Genomic DNA, 14,858 nt, shown 5'->3' with positions numbered 1-14,858 from the left:
GCAGCAAAGACCACAGCTGTCTGTGGTGGTAATGGGACCTGGTGGTGACCTTCTGCCTTCCTCTTCCCCAGACAGAAATCCCTCTTGGTTCTGAGCTGATCCTGACTGAGGAGGTGGGCTGGCAGAGCAGGGTCTTTCAATCCCTTCTCTCTGTGGCCATCGGAGTCTCTGTGTGTCATAGGTTCTCCACCACTCCCCTGACATACTCCAGTATTTTTTTTGTTTGTTTTGAGACAGAGTCTTACCCTGCCACCCAGGATGGAGTACAGTGGCGCAATCTCAGCTCACTGCAACGTCTGCCTCCCGGGTTCGATTCTCCTGCCACAGTCTCCCGAGTAGCTGGGATTACAGGTGCATGCCACCACACCTGGCTAATTTTTCTATTTTTAGTAGAGATGGGGTTTCACCATGTTGGGCAGGCTCATCTCAAACTCCTGACCGCAGGTGATACACCTGCCTCGGCCTCCCAAAGTGCAGGGATTACAGGTGTGAGCCTGGGTATGATGAAATAAAGTCATTTTATCATATGGCTTTCAGAAGACAATGAGTTTGTGAAATGGCAGTAAAATGACATTTATGAGTAGGTTCAGGAATTCACAAGAAAAGATAGAATTCTGGCTTCTCTTTAATCATTAAATTTCAGTTTTTACAAATAATTCAGGTTCAGGTTGTGAGGGGGAAACAGTTCTTGTATTATTACATGCTCAGTTTTTTCTGTAAATAACTCTATTGACTAGATTTACAAACATTGTCACAAACACAGAAAAAATTTTAAGCCATAGATCACTGCATTTATATTTACAACAAAGCCATAAACATGCATTTCTCCTTCATTAGGAGGACTTAAATAGATGCTTGAATATTAAGGCAGTGACGATTCTAAAACATAATGAAATTCTGAGTTAAGGCTTTATGTTTGTTTTGAAATCCATACTCATAGGCAACTGTGACCAAAGCAAACTTACTGGGTGGAGTTCAGCTGCCCAGGATATGTTGTTTACCAACACTTCTTTTGTAACAAATGTATGGGATAGGAATTAGTAGCAAAACCATCAATTTAATGATCATTAGTCCCCTTAGTAGGTTTTATTTTGAGATTTAGCTTTCAGTAACACAGGCATGTGCCACAGAAAGGAGCATTTGTGTGTGTGTGTGTGTGAATGTAGACAACTTACAGGCTGCATTATTCCTACTTGACTGGAAGTTAGCCAACAATTAAGAATCCAGGATCTCCAAATACAGAAAATCCCCAAAGCATACTTAATCATGCTCCCACCTCAAAACATAGAAAATGTTCTTGATTATTGAAGCAATAAGTCTTCACTTTCTTTGTATTCTTTGAAGACTGTTTGGTATTCACTTAAAAAAAAAAAATCAACAAAATGCAGAATACCATATTTTAGATGAATCTATCCTATAATTGTTAGCCTCAAGGCACAAGTAATATCCTTGCTAGACCAATATCTTATCTTATTCAAGGAAAAGATGAAGAACGGTGAATACAACGAAATTCAACTTTAAAATAATTGTAGATTACACTCCTGCCCTATCAAACTCAGTAGAAGTGCAAAGTATTGAAACCTAATGGGGGATGCCCTTTTCTCTTCCCACTTTTTTCTTTTTAATGTTTAGAGTGACAAAACTCAGATCCAGCCTGTGGGTGCACTTTGGGAAACAGCTCCACAGCCCCCCTACTCTGGCCTACTGTGCAGAGCAGAAAGGATACTCATAGGGTATACCCCAAAATGAAGTAATAGGCATGTTTCCACAACTCTCTGTTCCCATGGTTTGGATAACTTACCCTTTTAGCAGGAACACTACACAAGTGCTTTTTTTTTTTGAGATAGGGTCTTGCCCTGTTACCCAGGTTAGAGTACAGTGCCATGATCATGGCTCACTGCAGCCTCAGCCTCCCAAGGAGCTGGGATCACAGCTGCATACCACTATGCCTGGCTAATTAAATTTTTTATTTTTTCTAGAGACACTGTCTTCCTATGTTGCCCAAGCTGTTGCTCAACTCCTGAGCTCAAGTGATCCTCTCGCTTCAGCCTCCTAAAGTGCTGGGATTAGAGGGCTGAGCCACCACGCCTGGCCTGCTGCTCTTTCCCAGCCAGTAATTTTACATCAATAAATCTCGTGTGTAAAGTGCTCAACAGTAGCTTGTGTGCGGCAGAGGTGGCACTGATTACATGAAAACTGCTTCAAAAGCTAAACAGCTATAGTTTTCCTTGGTGTCTTTAAATCAGTAAAGAGGTGTCAGAGCTGATGAAGGTGCAGGCAGCAGGAGTCTCAGAGCATGGAAGCACTACTGCTTAAATCTTACGGTGGCAGCATCAGGGTTCTTTAGTTATTAGTACCAGGAATCAGGAATTTCTAACAAGCACTGTCAAAGATATTTTGGGTGCAATTTAAGTTAAGTATATTACACTGACTAAAATGTTTTAGAAGATTTGAGAAATTTGTACCCTTGAACCTGGTAAGCTTGGCTTCAGCTAAATGGCTATGTGTATTTTATAGGTGTGAAATACGTTTTTTAAATATGAAAAGACTAGCTGTGAAAGGGCAAATGTAGGCAACACAAAAACAGTTTAGATCATCTCACACTTTATAACAGACTCACATTTATACACAAATTCCATGTTTACAAGTACAAAAGGCAAAGAACTGCAAAGAAGCTTAAGCAACTGCATCATCGACTACATTCAATAGAATACTGTTGTCCCCATTCTGTAGTTTAATCCAGAGGAAACGGTAGATGCCGTGTCACACGTGGACTCCACTTTTGGTTTTAGAAGGTGGAGGCTGTGTGTGGTTCAGCAGAGGTCTGGGTTTCTACAGAGCTGAACTGAGACTCCATCGTGTTCCAGGCCAGATCAGCCAGAAGAAAGTCGTCCATCGCTGTTTGAGTTTCATTGCTGGTGAAGAACAAGCTCCCCAGGGTTTCAAACCCAGAACTCATGGTCTGTGTTTCTGTACTGTTCAACTGAACTTTGCTTTCTAGAGCAGGTATATTTTTAGCAGCGGAGATTCCTTCAGTTTGGGTCTCTGTGTCAGATGAATCAGTACTCATGGAAAAGCTGGAGTGTTTCAGAATACTTCCCAGAGGCAGATGAGGGCTACTGTCTAAGAAGAAGTTTAAGTCTGTCTGTGTCTGTGTGTCAAACATCTCAAGGCCTAAGAAGTTAGGATTTCCCCTACACCCGTAGGACTGAGCAGAGGTATCAGCAAGTAGGAAGTCCGTTTGAGTCTCTATGTCCAGTGACTCCAAGACTGGCTCGGGGTTCATGGTGCTAAGTTCACTCTCTTCAGTTTGCGTCTGGATATTTGAGGCTGAAAAGAACTCTTCGATATCAAAATCGATTCCAGGATTCTGGGCTGGGCCAGATGGAAGCTGCGTATCAGCTCCAGGATTTGTGTCAGACAAAAGACTACGATGATCCAGCGTCTGAGCAGTCAGATTACTTGACAAGATGTTTTCCAGATCACTGAATAAATCCATGGTTTGGGTCTGATTATCTGTCATGTTCTGTGAAGGAAGCATACTATTCTGTGCACTGAAGTTTATAATTGGTGCAGATTTCTCAATAACTTGATTTAAAGCCTTAGGGTCATTCTGAGGTAACAAACTATGAGTTACTGTCTCTGCTACTAAACTGTTACTTATAATGTTACCTGTAGCAACATTATATGATGAATGAACACTCTCAAAAATGTCTCCACACAATGCAGCTTGGTCCATCTGTACATGGTCATCCGTTGGCCTTTGTATCCTACTGGTTTGAGTTTCTCTGGAGACCCCACCTGACTGGAAACAGGTGTCAATAAATGCATCAGTCTGAGCGGCTATAGATGAAGTTACCTTAGAGCTGGGCAAAAATGTCTGAGTGTGAACACTAATGGGAAGAGACACTTGAGAATCAAATGACAAATCAGTTTGGGAACAAGATGACACAGAAGAATCAGTGCTGGCCCACTGTGCAGAAGGTATAAAGTTGTTTTGTGAGGCATAAGACAGATCTGTCTGCACATTGATGGAAGAAATGCTGTTCTTTTGACATGTGTTCCCTAATTCTTGTAAAGGAGCAGATGGACTTTTACCCAAGTTCACTTGAACGCCTGTGCTTATGGGCTCAAGAGCAATAGGATGAGCAGTTTTGAAAAGAGGTAGGCTCTCCTTAAGAGAGCAAGCCTCTGAATCTAGGCCAAGGATCAGGGTTCCTACTGACAAGGGCAGCAAGTGCACAGCCCCTGTGGCAGAGCCCTGATCCACACCTACCACCACGGGCTGGGCTGGGGAGTCAGCTGTAGGCACAAAGACAGGCATGAGAGAAAACTGCATCACTGGTAGTTTAACCAAAGCCACTTTTGGCTTTGGTAAAAGCAACTTCTGAGGATATCTTGGTGGTGTTGTAAGAGTCTGCTTTTCAGTGTTAGAGCCACAGGAGTCTTCAAAAGATGGTTCTAGCTTTATTTCTGAAGCTTCTAGTTCTTGCGTGTCTGGTCTAGGGACTGGCTGGTTGTTCAATGATTCAATGGTCTTACTGGATACCTTCTGGTTTTGCAAGCAGTTTTCCATTTTCCTTTTTTTACTAGGCGGATCCCTGAAAACAATGACAGAGCAAAGAAAAAAACCTTAAAATACAACTTTCTTTGACCATGACACTGTATCTTCACTTACAAATGCCATTTCCCACATCTATAGTAGAGGTCATATTCAACCTAGACAAGATAAATCCCTTCTTTTGTAACTCTGGGAATTGGTCCTCTTACGGCAGGTAGATGTTCAGAAACATGCACACAGGGAAGGAGGACGCATACCTTTTTCTTGGTTAAGCTCTAAGTACTAGAACTCAACTCAGCTCTTTAAGCCAACAGAAGCTAAAAGACTTATTTAATGCAAGTCTTCTCATTTCTTTCTTTTTTTAAAAAATAATTTATTTTAAGGTAAGTTTTCTCATTTCTAAGGCAGGAAGCTACCACACCAAATGTAAATTTGAACTTCAAATGAAGTACAGTTTCATGATAAAACTTACTCTTTGGCAGTCTGGTTCCCTCTAATAGAAAATTCTGGCAGTTGAGATTTTCAAATGGAAATAACAAGGACTCTCAAAGGAGGGTAGCAGAAAAAAAATAGGAGGAACAATTGGGTCAAGATTTCAGGCCCAGGCCAGGCGCAGTGGCTCACGCCTGTAATCCCAGCACTTTGGGAGGCCAAGGCGGGTGGATCACGAGGTCAAGAGATCGAGACCATCCTGGTCAACACGGTGAAACCCCGTCTCTACTAAAAATACAAAAAATTATTAGCTGGGTATGGTGGCGCGTGCCTGTAATCCCACCTACTCAGGAGGCTGAGGCAGGAGAATTGCCCGAACCCAGGAGGCGGAGGTTGCGGTGAGCCGAGATCGCGCTATTGCACTCCAGCCTGGGTAACAAGAGCGAAACTCCGTCTCAAAAAAAAAAAAAAAAAAAAGATTTCAGGCCCAGACATGGGTTACTTGCAAGATCTGCTGCCGTGTTCAGAAGCTTCCTTCTTCCACGTCACACGTTTCCTAAGATTCCTGTTTTCTCCCCACACCACTGGGTCTCCAGATGTTTCATCTGAAATGCTTTCCATAGCTACTGACTTTTGTGTCATCATCTCTTTCTTTCACCTGTGTTCTGCAGGGATCTCGTGGCCAGTTCGGTAGATGTGAGACTGCAGTGCCGTTCTACTGGCATAGGGACAGCCACATGTGCACCGGAAGATCTTGCCACAGTCCTCTGCGTGTCTTTTCAAGTCCCATTCTGTACCATACGAATTGCTGCACTTACTACATTTGTGCTTCTTCTCAGCGTGCATTTTCATAAAGTGCTATGAAGGACACAGAAGGGACTAAGATGAAAGACAGCAACTGATCAAAGCATTTCAAAAACCATCATCGCACCCACATTAACAATGATTTTACACTGTTAATATAAATAACATATAAAATATAGCAGTCCAAGTCAAGAATTTAAAAGCAGGCACACTGCAGTGTATTCTATGTATGCCTCTTCTTGTTGCTTTTGCTTTGTGAAAAGTGAGGAGACTGTTTTGGAAACAGTCTATGGTCTCCAGCATTTACACTCTGATCTGTAAGTGCAATGCTAGGACACCCTCCAGCAGACCCTCGGGGGAACATTTCAGATGCCAATCTCTTCCGGTTCTGAATCACCTCTTGTCCCAGTCACTGGGGCCCTCCCTCCTAAGATAGAGGCTTCCAAAACTCTTCTTTTCCTGGATTCCGCAGGTTCTTATTCCCCTGGGAGAACAGTTCCTTTGTGTCTGTGTGCCCTGCCCTTGGAGGTGTGCAGGCTCACGCTGGAGGTCTCACAGCACATATTTTCACATTTGCTGAACTGGTCTCCTTCTCTCTCTCTCTCTCTCAACCCACTTCTAGACATATTCCCTCCAGACCGTGCCGCATTTCCCTCCACTTGTGTGACAGCACACTCAGGTTTATACCAAGTGGGAGACATGGGCAGCTCCTCTTACCATGCAGCTTTCTATTCGATTCTGTAGTTATGTCTGCTAAATAATCAGAATGCACAATAGGTTTATAGCATCTGTATCTCATCTTCAGAGAAGTATACAATACCTGTTTTACGAGAGAAAACTGAGAAAATGGTCTGTCAGGGCCTCTGGGGCAGCCTTCGATTGGACAACAGTAGAATTTCGGTACAGTTTTCAAATCTTTTCTTATTGTTGGATTGACTATGCCATCCTGCAAAAGGAACACTACTTTAAATAGTTATTTCAAAAACCAACACAGTAGGCTGGAATGGAAACAGGGAATGACTGAAAACGGGCACATTCTGTGAAATACTTTCAATTTACTTAGAGTTTCTCCATCTAGTGTTATCAGTAAGAGAAGAAGTGCATGAGTGTGTTTGAGTAGATTAAGTAAAATGTGGGGAGAATACTAAGCAAGACTCTAAAATACTGCATTCATTTGACGGTTACTGAATTCCTCTTAGTCAATTTATATGCCAGGGAGATGTCCCCCTTATATAATCCTAGGCTGTCAAATGCTCCATGAAACCACCGATTGGGATTACTACAAGATTCCCGCTCATTTGGAACACATGGTCAGTGATGCGAGGTAATCCTTTGATCATCCCTTCCCACCTCCCTCACGCGCCGGGTATTGTGTGCTGTCATCGCTGAACGCCTTTTACTATCTCCCGTCCTCTTCATCCTCAGTGCCCCTCGTTCAGCTCCTCCTGACTATTTACGTAGAATTTCTCATTAGCCTCTTAATCTAAATTCTAGACCTTCAGTCTCTTTTTCACTCATACTTTTATCAGATTCTCCTAAGAATAGCTTTGATTATGTCATTACCTTGCTCAAACGTTTTCAGCAGCACCCCAGTACTATTCAAGCCCAAACTTCTTGAGCTTGGGATCCAAGTCCCTTCCTCCATAGCTTCAAACTATGTTCTCTTCTCTCATTACACCTAAGAGAACTCATTCTAATTTCCCACACCTTTTCATGGGCAGGGATTTATTTGTATCTTCTGCTGCCTTTGGGAATGTTTTGAACAGAATAAACGTTCAGTAAACACTGGTAGCATTATACTGAATCTGTTCAATGGCCATCTAAGCCAAAACTATCATGCCTGGGGAAGAGACCACTAAAGACAGTCAAAGTGGATGTGAACAGGTTCATTGTCATGGCAACAACCTGACACCGTCATGCTCCTGCTTTCTGAGAACCAACACCCCACCTCTCCCCTGCACAGCAGTTCCCCTCCCACCCCCACCCGCTGCTTTTGGGGCCTTCTTCCCATTTCTGTCAGAGAATATGCTCAAGGGCAGGCTGGCTGAGGAGAGGAGAAATGGCGCTGGCACAGTAAAATGGAAATGCACTGAGAAAGTGGTGGTTTTATTCTGAAGTTCTACATACATTCAAGAATAAAATGTACTAGACTTTTTGTGTCTTTTGTGCACATAACTGAAAAAGATGTACACAAAAATACTTCATGTTTATGAAAGATTTTAAGTTACAGACCTTGAAAAAGAACCTATGAGAGGAAACGATCCAGTAACAAGACAGAAAGAAAATATACAAGAGGAAAAGGAAGGACACAGCTGTAGAGGGTGAACAGAAAGGACTGTAAGAACTGTAGCAAAAACTGGGAGAAACCGTCACTGTAGTACTCTAGCACCACCTGACAGCCTTCTGAGAAAGCGTCCAAGAAGGAAACGGTTTGCTTTGTCATCTTATTCTAAATTTACAATTAGAAATCTTCGCACAACATAGTCTATCGAGCAACATGGAACCTTTCTTTAAAAGATTTCTGGCAAATCACTAAAAGCAAACCTCTGGATTGAAAATAACACAAAATCCTCTAAGCCATGTTTTACAAATATAAATGCTGCTTGATAAGAGGTTAAGCAGTCCCCTCCACTGCTTTCATACACAGGAGCAAAAGAATCTCTAGCAATCAAAAAAAGTCTTCTTACTTCTACTCTTCCTGCCCCTGAATCATCATAGCTTTCATTTCTCCATGAATCCCACCGTACACAAGCCTGAGCTACATTTCTGGATTTCCTTACAGGACGTGGAATACGGCCATATACCCGAAGCACCCACATCAAACCAGAAGACGGCACATACTCTACAGCCTGCCATCCAATTCCTCATTCTCACCCATCATCGCTCGGAAGGGCTTGCTCATCATTTATGTTAAGGGAAGATTTGGTTGGGGGGTAGGGTGTTTTGTGAAAAAGATTATAACAAAATAAGTACTATAGAGCAACTAGTGGGGAGGGGAAGAAAATATAATCTAGAAAATATATAAACAATGAAAGAAATTATGCAAGCAACTGTAACCAAGACAGTGGAAATTTCCACTGAGTATAACAAAACCTGCCAATGAGATATACTCAGGGAAGAAAGCAGGTGGAGTCTCTGGTCAACACAGCTCTCAAAACCTAATATAGCTTCCCAGCCAGCCTTCCTCCCTGTTCCTTGTCCTTACCCCTCCCTCCTTCCAGTACTTTGAAAATAGGTATCAATAATAATGTTTGAGGCCCAGCGCAGTGGCTCATGCCTGTAATCCCAGTACTTTGGGAGGCTGAGGCTGGCGGATCACTTGAGGTCAAGAGTTGAAGACCAGTCTGACTAACATGGTGAAACCCAGTCTCTACGAATAATACAAAAATTAGCTGGGCGCATCGGCACATGCCTGCAATCCCAACTACTCCGGAGGCTGAGGCAGGAGAATCGCTTGAACCCTAGAGGTGGAGGTTGCAGTAAGCTGAGATGGTGCCATTGCACTGCAGTCTGGGAGACAGAGTGAGACTCCATCTCAAAATAATGCCAGCACTTTGGGAGGCCAAGGCGGGCGCATCAGATGAGTCCAGCCAACATGGTGCAACCCCTCTACTAAACATACAAAAATTAGCTGGGTATGGTGGCGGGTGCCTGCAATGCCAGCTACTCAGGAGGCTGAGGCAGGAGAACCACCTGAACTAGGACCCACGAGGCAGAGGTTGCAGTGAGCCGAGATCGCACCACTGCACTCCAGCCTGGGAAAAAAAAAAAAAAAGAATAATGTTTGAGGCTGGATGTGGTAGTAGGCGGCTACAGTCCCAGCTACTAGGGAGGCTAAAGCAGGAGGATCACTTGAGCTCAAGAGTTTGACACCAACCTTGGTAACACAGCAAGACCCTGAAGAGCCTTCTATGCCGTAACCAGACTGAGGGTACAGGTCCTCTTACTGGGGCACCATCATATAGGTAGCTATTGCATCACAGAGACCACCTTCATGAAAAGAAATGAACTCCCTCTCCACCAAGACAGCAGCTGCTCAGGGGCCACTTGGCACCGTGATAAGAAAGCCAGGACAAGACAGGAAAGTGTGCCTGCTTATCAAGAAAGAACAAAAGTAATGGATCTGGTGAGGTTTAATTCCTGCTTAAAATAAAAAAAAAAAGGTTGCCCTGGCTGGGTGCAGTGGCTCACACCTGTAATCCCAGCACTTTGGGAGGCTGAGGCAGGTGGATAATGTGAGGTCAGGAGTTTTGAGACCAGCCTGGCCAACATGTTGAAACCCCATCTCTACTAAAAATACGAAAATTAGCTGGGCATGGTGGTGAGCGCCTGTAATCCCAGCTACTCGGGAGGCTGAGGCAGGAGACTAGCTTGAACCTGGGAGGCGGAGGTTGCAGTGATCCAAGATCACGCCACTGCTCTCCAGCCTGGATGACAGAGTGAAAGTTTGTCTCAAACAAAACAAAACAAAAATCCCAACATAATTAGAACAAACCTACTGTATACTAACCAGTCCTGAAAAGTAAATGGTGTCTTCAGTTCAACAGATGTTTACCAGGGTCTTTAAAGAGCTAGAGCTCCTAACAGCAATTCCACAGAAAGGAACAAAAAGAAACTATTAAAAAATAGTTAATCCACCTAAGTTATGATTAAAAAAGGGATTTAGGCCAGGCATGGTGGCTCACGCCTGTAATCCCAGCACTTTGAGAGGCAGAGGCAGGTGGATCCCTTGAGGTCAGAAGTTGGAGAACAGGCTGGCCAACATGGTGAAACCCTCTCTCTACTAAAAATGCAACACAAAATTAGCTGCGTGTGGTGGCAGGTGCCTGTAATCCCAGCTACTTGGGAGGCTGAGGCAGAATTGCTTGAACCTGTGAGGCAGAGGTTGCAGTGATTGTGCCATTGCACTCCAGCCTGGGCAACGGAGCAAGACTCTGTCTCAAAAACAAAAACAACCAAAAAGGATTTAAAATGTAGTATGAAAACAAAACAATAGGTTGAAAGCCATTCCCAGGTTACACTTGTGTGCTGAAACAAACCCAGAGCTTTTCGGTGCAACAATTCAGCCCCACCTACAGGGCCTTCCTCAGCATCCCTCCTGTACATTTCCTGACTGGCTCCCTGATCTTCATTTGAGAACGCTGTTGCATCTCGGTTTAGATGATGGTAAAAGCGGATCACCCTTCATGGGCGACACATCTGTCCTACTAGAGACTACAATCTCAGGGTTTTTGCTGTTAAATTCTTATCAGAAGTCTGACTACAGTGAACTTTCCAAGGAGGATTCACCTGATGGGCAGACAGAACATGCAATACTCTGGGTACTCTAAATTTACTCCCGACCATCAAAAGCTACATATTCACAGAACTGCTTTCAATGACTCGTGCTTTTGAATACTGTCACCTCTGGCCTAGAGTGGTGGAAGGAAACTTGCCATTGTAATGACTGAGAGATTATGACTTAATAGGTCCGGGGTGGGGCTGGATATCTGGATTTTTAATATGCTTGTCACAGATGTGTCCTAAAGGGTGAAAATGACCGCTCCGTTTTGCATAACATGGAGGAATTGAACTGACTGTTGTCATGGTGTACTGCATCCCCTCTTAAAGAAGAGCTACAGGGGCAATTTCCCTTAGGTCTCAATCCTGAGCTGATCTTACCAACACCGTGAAACTGATGGTGTTTAGAGCAAAACCTACGGCTGCTTTAAAACATCTTTTTATTCTTAATCGACACAGAGTAATTATTGCTACTGAGGGGGTGCAGTGTGCAGCATGGATGCACATATACATTGCATAGTGATCAAGTCAGTGTATTTAACATGTCCTTGACCTCAAACGTATTGTCTCTTGGTGACGAGAACATTCCAAACCCTGTCTTCCAATTATTTTGGCACATACAGTCCACTGGGCAGGACCTAAGGGCGGTATTGTGGGTGTGGTGGCAAGCACAGGGCTTCAGAACCAGAGGCCCGGGTTTAAAGCTCCTCATCACCTAGGTTGCATAATCTGTTTCTCATTAATATAATGGAGACCATGCGTCCTCCGCCAAGATGCCATGAGAACTCATGAGTAAAAACGTGTAAAATGCCTGGGCCGGCGCCCGGCACGACACTCGGGGCCAGGAAACCAGGGAACCGGCGCAAGTGGCTGACCCCGGGCTCCTGACTTTTCCTCCCCGCCGGAGGCCGCACCTGCGGGGCCCGCCGCGAGGGTTCGACAGACACCTGCGGCAGGAGCGGGCAGAGGCCGGCGGGGCAGCGACGGCGCGCAGGGCGCTTGTCCCCCCGAGGTCGGGCTTGCGTGCCGGCGCTGGGCGCTTTGTTGGAGGCAGGCCCCGCAGCCCGGGCCGCCGGCCGCGTCGGGCTCACCTGCAGGCGGTGGCTCTTCACCAGGTGCATGTTGAGCGCGGGGCTGTTGGGCAGGATCTTGCCGCACCCGCGCACGGTGCACAGGATGTTGGTCCGCACGGCCCGGGACAGCTCGCTCACCGACGGCTGGATCAGCTCTCCCGGCGGTAGTGCGGGGGCCGAGGGCTGCTGCGTCGCCCCCGCGGGTCGCGGCCGGCTGCCCCTCAGTCGGGGTCCCGGGGGCACCCACGGGCCCGAGGCGGCGGCGGCGGCTCCTCTTGTGGCCGCCGGGACGGCCCGGGTACCCGCCGTCAGAGCCGAGGACCCCGCCGCCGCCGCCGCCTCCGAGGCCGCCATGGCTCCCGCACGGCCGCCGGACCCAGCTCGCAGGCCCCGCCCCCGCTGCAGCCACTTCCGGCAGGAGGCGGGGCCGCAGGCTCATTAGCATCCGGCGAGCCCAGGTGGCCGCAGCGCCCCCTGCCGGCCGCAGAGGGCGCGCCTCGGAGGGAGGGGACGTTAGGTGAGGCCGCCAGGAAGCGAAATTTCACCTGCCAGCAGGTAAAAGGTATTGCCCCGCCCCTCTAATATAACCATTCTTCCTAGGAACTTTAGGCAGTAGTCAGACAAAAGATAAAGCAATACGTTGGGCAATGCGTTTACTTCCCAAAGATTAGAAACAACCCAAATGTTAAGTGGCAGATGAGGCAGAAGTACCTTAATTTCCGCCGTTGTTAATTACCTAGATCTTACCGGGTACCAGGTGGGTCTGGGGGGATGCACTTTTCATGCTGTGTCTCATTTTGTCTTCAAAACGACTGTAGCGGGTACGTACTGTAAGTTGCCCCACTTTGTGCAGACATTTAGGCTTACAGAAATTAAGTTACTTAACCTAGACCACACTATACAAACGATTGTTAAAACGGATAGGGTTAATCATATTAGGGAGGCTGGATTTGCTTGCCTCTTTTTTTTTTTTTTTTTTTTTTGAGACGGAGTTTCGCTCTTGTTACCCAGGCTGGAGTGCTAAATAGCGCGATCTCGGCTCACCGCAACCTCCGCCTCCTGGGTTCAGGCAATTCTCCTGCCTCAGCCTCCCGAGTAGCTGGGATTACAGGCACGCGCCACCATGCCCAGCTAATTTTTTGTATTAGTAGAGACGGGGTTTCACCATGTTGACCAGGATGGTCTCGATCTCTTGACCTCGTGATCCACCTGCCTCGGCCTCCCAAAGTGCTGGGATTACAGGCTTGAGCCACCGCGCCCAGCCAGCTTGCCTCTATTTTAACTGCTGAAATTAGGATTAGTGTTTGGGAGACACTGTAGTTCAGTACATGATTGTAAAACTTAAATACTTAGACTGGATAGGTCACGGAAATGGGCATAGGGGGCTGGGGTAGACAAAAGGGAGGGGTGAGGACTGCAGTGAAACACATCCTTTATTAAAAGGGGGCAGCTGCTACTCATCTTTGGTGTGGCTAGAGTTTTATGTGAAAACTTCTAACTTTTACATACTAGCAGCTATATTCATTTTCTCTTGCTATTAATAAATTACCACAAACTTACTGACTTAACACAAATTTATTATCTTACAGCTCTGGAGGTCAAAAGAAATGAGTCTGCTGGGCTAAGATCAAGGTGTCAGCAGGGCTGTATTCCTTCTGGAGGCTCCTGGAGAGAAATCTGTTTACTTGCCTTTCCCAGCTTCTAGAGGTTGCCTGCATTCCTTGGCTTGTGGCCCCTTCCTCCATCTCCAGAATCAGTAATGGTGAGTTGAGTCTTCGTCACATCACATCACTCTGGTTTCTTCACTAGTGATCCCTCTGCCTCTTCTATTCTTGAGGCCCCTTGTGATGACACTGGGCTCTTTCAAGTCACCCAGGATAATTTCTCCAACTGCCAAGTCCCTTTGCCTTGCAACCTAACAGTGATAATGTGAAGTGTATATTTGGTCTTTGTCCTGGCATGCAATTCCTGGAATCAGCAAAGTGATAAGTGTCTTTTTGTATGCTAATGAGTTGACTGATGACTAGAGGTCCCTAGGTAGCTTTAGGATGAGACTGGTCACTGCAAAGACAGAAACAGCATTAGAGGCTTGGGACTTTCAGTCCTCCCCCTCAACCTCTGGGGAGGAGACAGGGGCTGAAGCTTAAGTTGATCAGTCATTCCTATGTAATGAAGGTTCCATAAAATCCTAAAAGAACTAGGTTTGGAGAGCTTCCAGATAGCTGAATGCATGAAGTTTCCTGGAGGGAGGCACCCTCAGAGAGGGCATGCATGGAAGCTTCATGTCCCTTCCCATAAGCCTTGCCCTGTGCATCTTTTCATCTGAATCCTTTGTAACATCCCTCATAAGAAGTCAGTCAATGTGATTTCCTGAGTTCTGTGAGCTGCTCTAGCAAACTAATTGAACATGAACAGAGGGCTGTGGGAAATGTAATTTATAAACTGGTTAGTCAGAAGTGCAGGTGAAAGAACCTGGGGCTGGTAGCTGGCCTCAGAAGTGGGTGGCAGCTTTGTGAGACTGAGCCCTTAACCTGTGGGGGTCTGATGATATCTCCAGGCAGTTAGTGTTGGATTGAACTGGAGCACAAGCAGCTGGTATCTGCTGTAGAACTGACTGCTTATGTCAACCAAGAGGTGAAAGACCACACTGCAAAGCAGTGAGAGAAGGCACTGTTCTTTTTTAATTAAAAAAAAAAAGAAAAGAAAAG

At 45.6% G+C, this 14,858-nt stretch overlaps 1 protein-coding gene across 1 annotated transcript; it reads right to left on the bottom strand.

Moving 5' to 3' along the window:
- Positions 1-607: 607 nt before the first annotated feature.
- ATMIN (ATM interactor) lies at positions 608-12,504 on the bottom strand. The gene is made up of 4 exons (XM_012466161.3): positions 12,169-12,504; positions 6,618-6,743; positions 5,652-5,851; positions 608-4,601 (listed from the first exon to the last, which is right to left on the bottom strand). The coding sequence occupies exons 1-4, from the start codon at positions 12,502-12,504 to the stop codon at positions 2,789-2,791; spliced, it is 2,475 nt and encodes an 824-aa protein (XP_012321584.3). The 3' UTR covers positions 608-2,788.
- Positions 12,505-14,858: the final 2,354 nt, after the last annotated feature.

This window comes from Aotus nancymaae, unplaced genomic scaffold (genome assembly GCF_030222135.1).
Source record: "Aotus nancymaae isolate 86718 unplaced genomic scaffold, 86718_ANA_hifiasm-v0.15.2.pri h1tg000030l, whole genome shotgun sequence".
Classification (NCBI taxonomy): domain Eukaryota; kingdom Metazoa; phylum Chordata; class Mammalia; order Primates; family Aotidae; genus Aotus; species Aotus nancymaae.
Note: the sequence above shows the minus strand (reverse complement) of the source record. Positions and strands in the feature narration are given on the sequence as shown.

Bases quoted from the DNA above. Each gene is read 5' to 3' on its own strand.
- ATMIN (XM_012466161.3), bottom strand. From the start codon at position 12,504: ATGGCGGCCTCGGAGGCGGCGGCGGCGGCGGGGTCCTCGGCTCTGACG. The intron at 6,744-12,168 runs GTGAGCCCGACG...TTCCTTTTGCAG, and splicing joins TGAAGAGCCACCGCCTGCAG to GATGGCATAGTCAATCCAAC. The intron at 4,602-5,651 runs GTGAAAGAAAGA...CATTGTTTTCAG, and splicing joins GAGATCCCTGCAGAACACAG to GGATCCGCCTAGTAAAAAAA.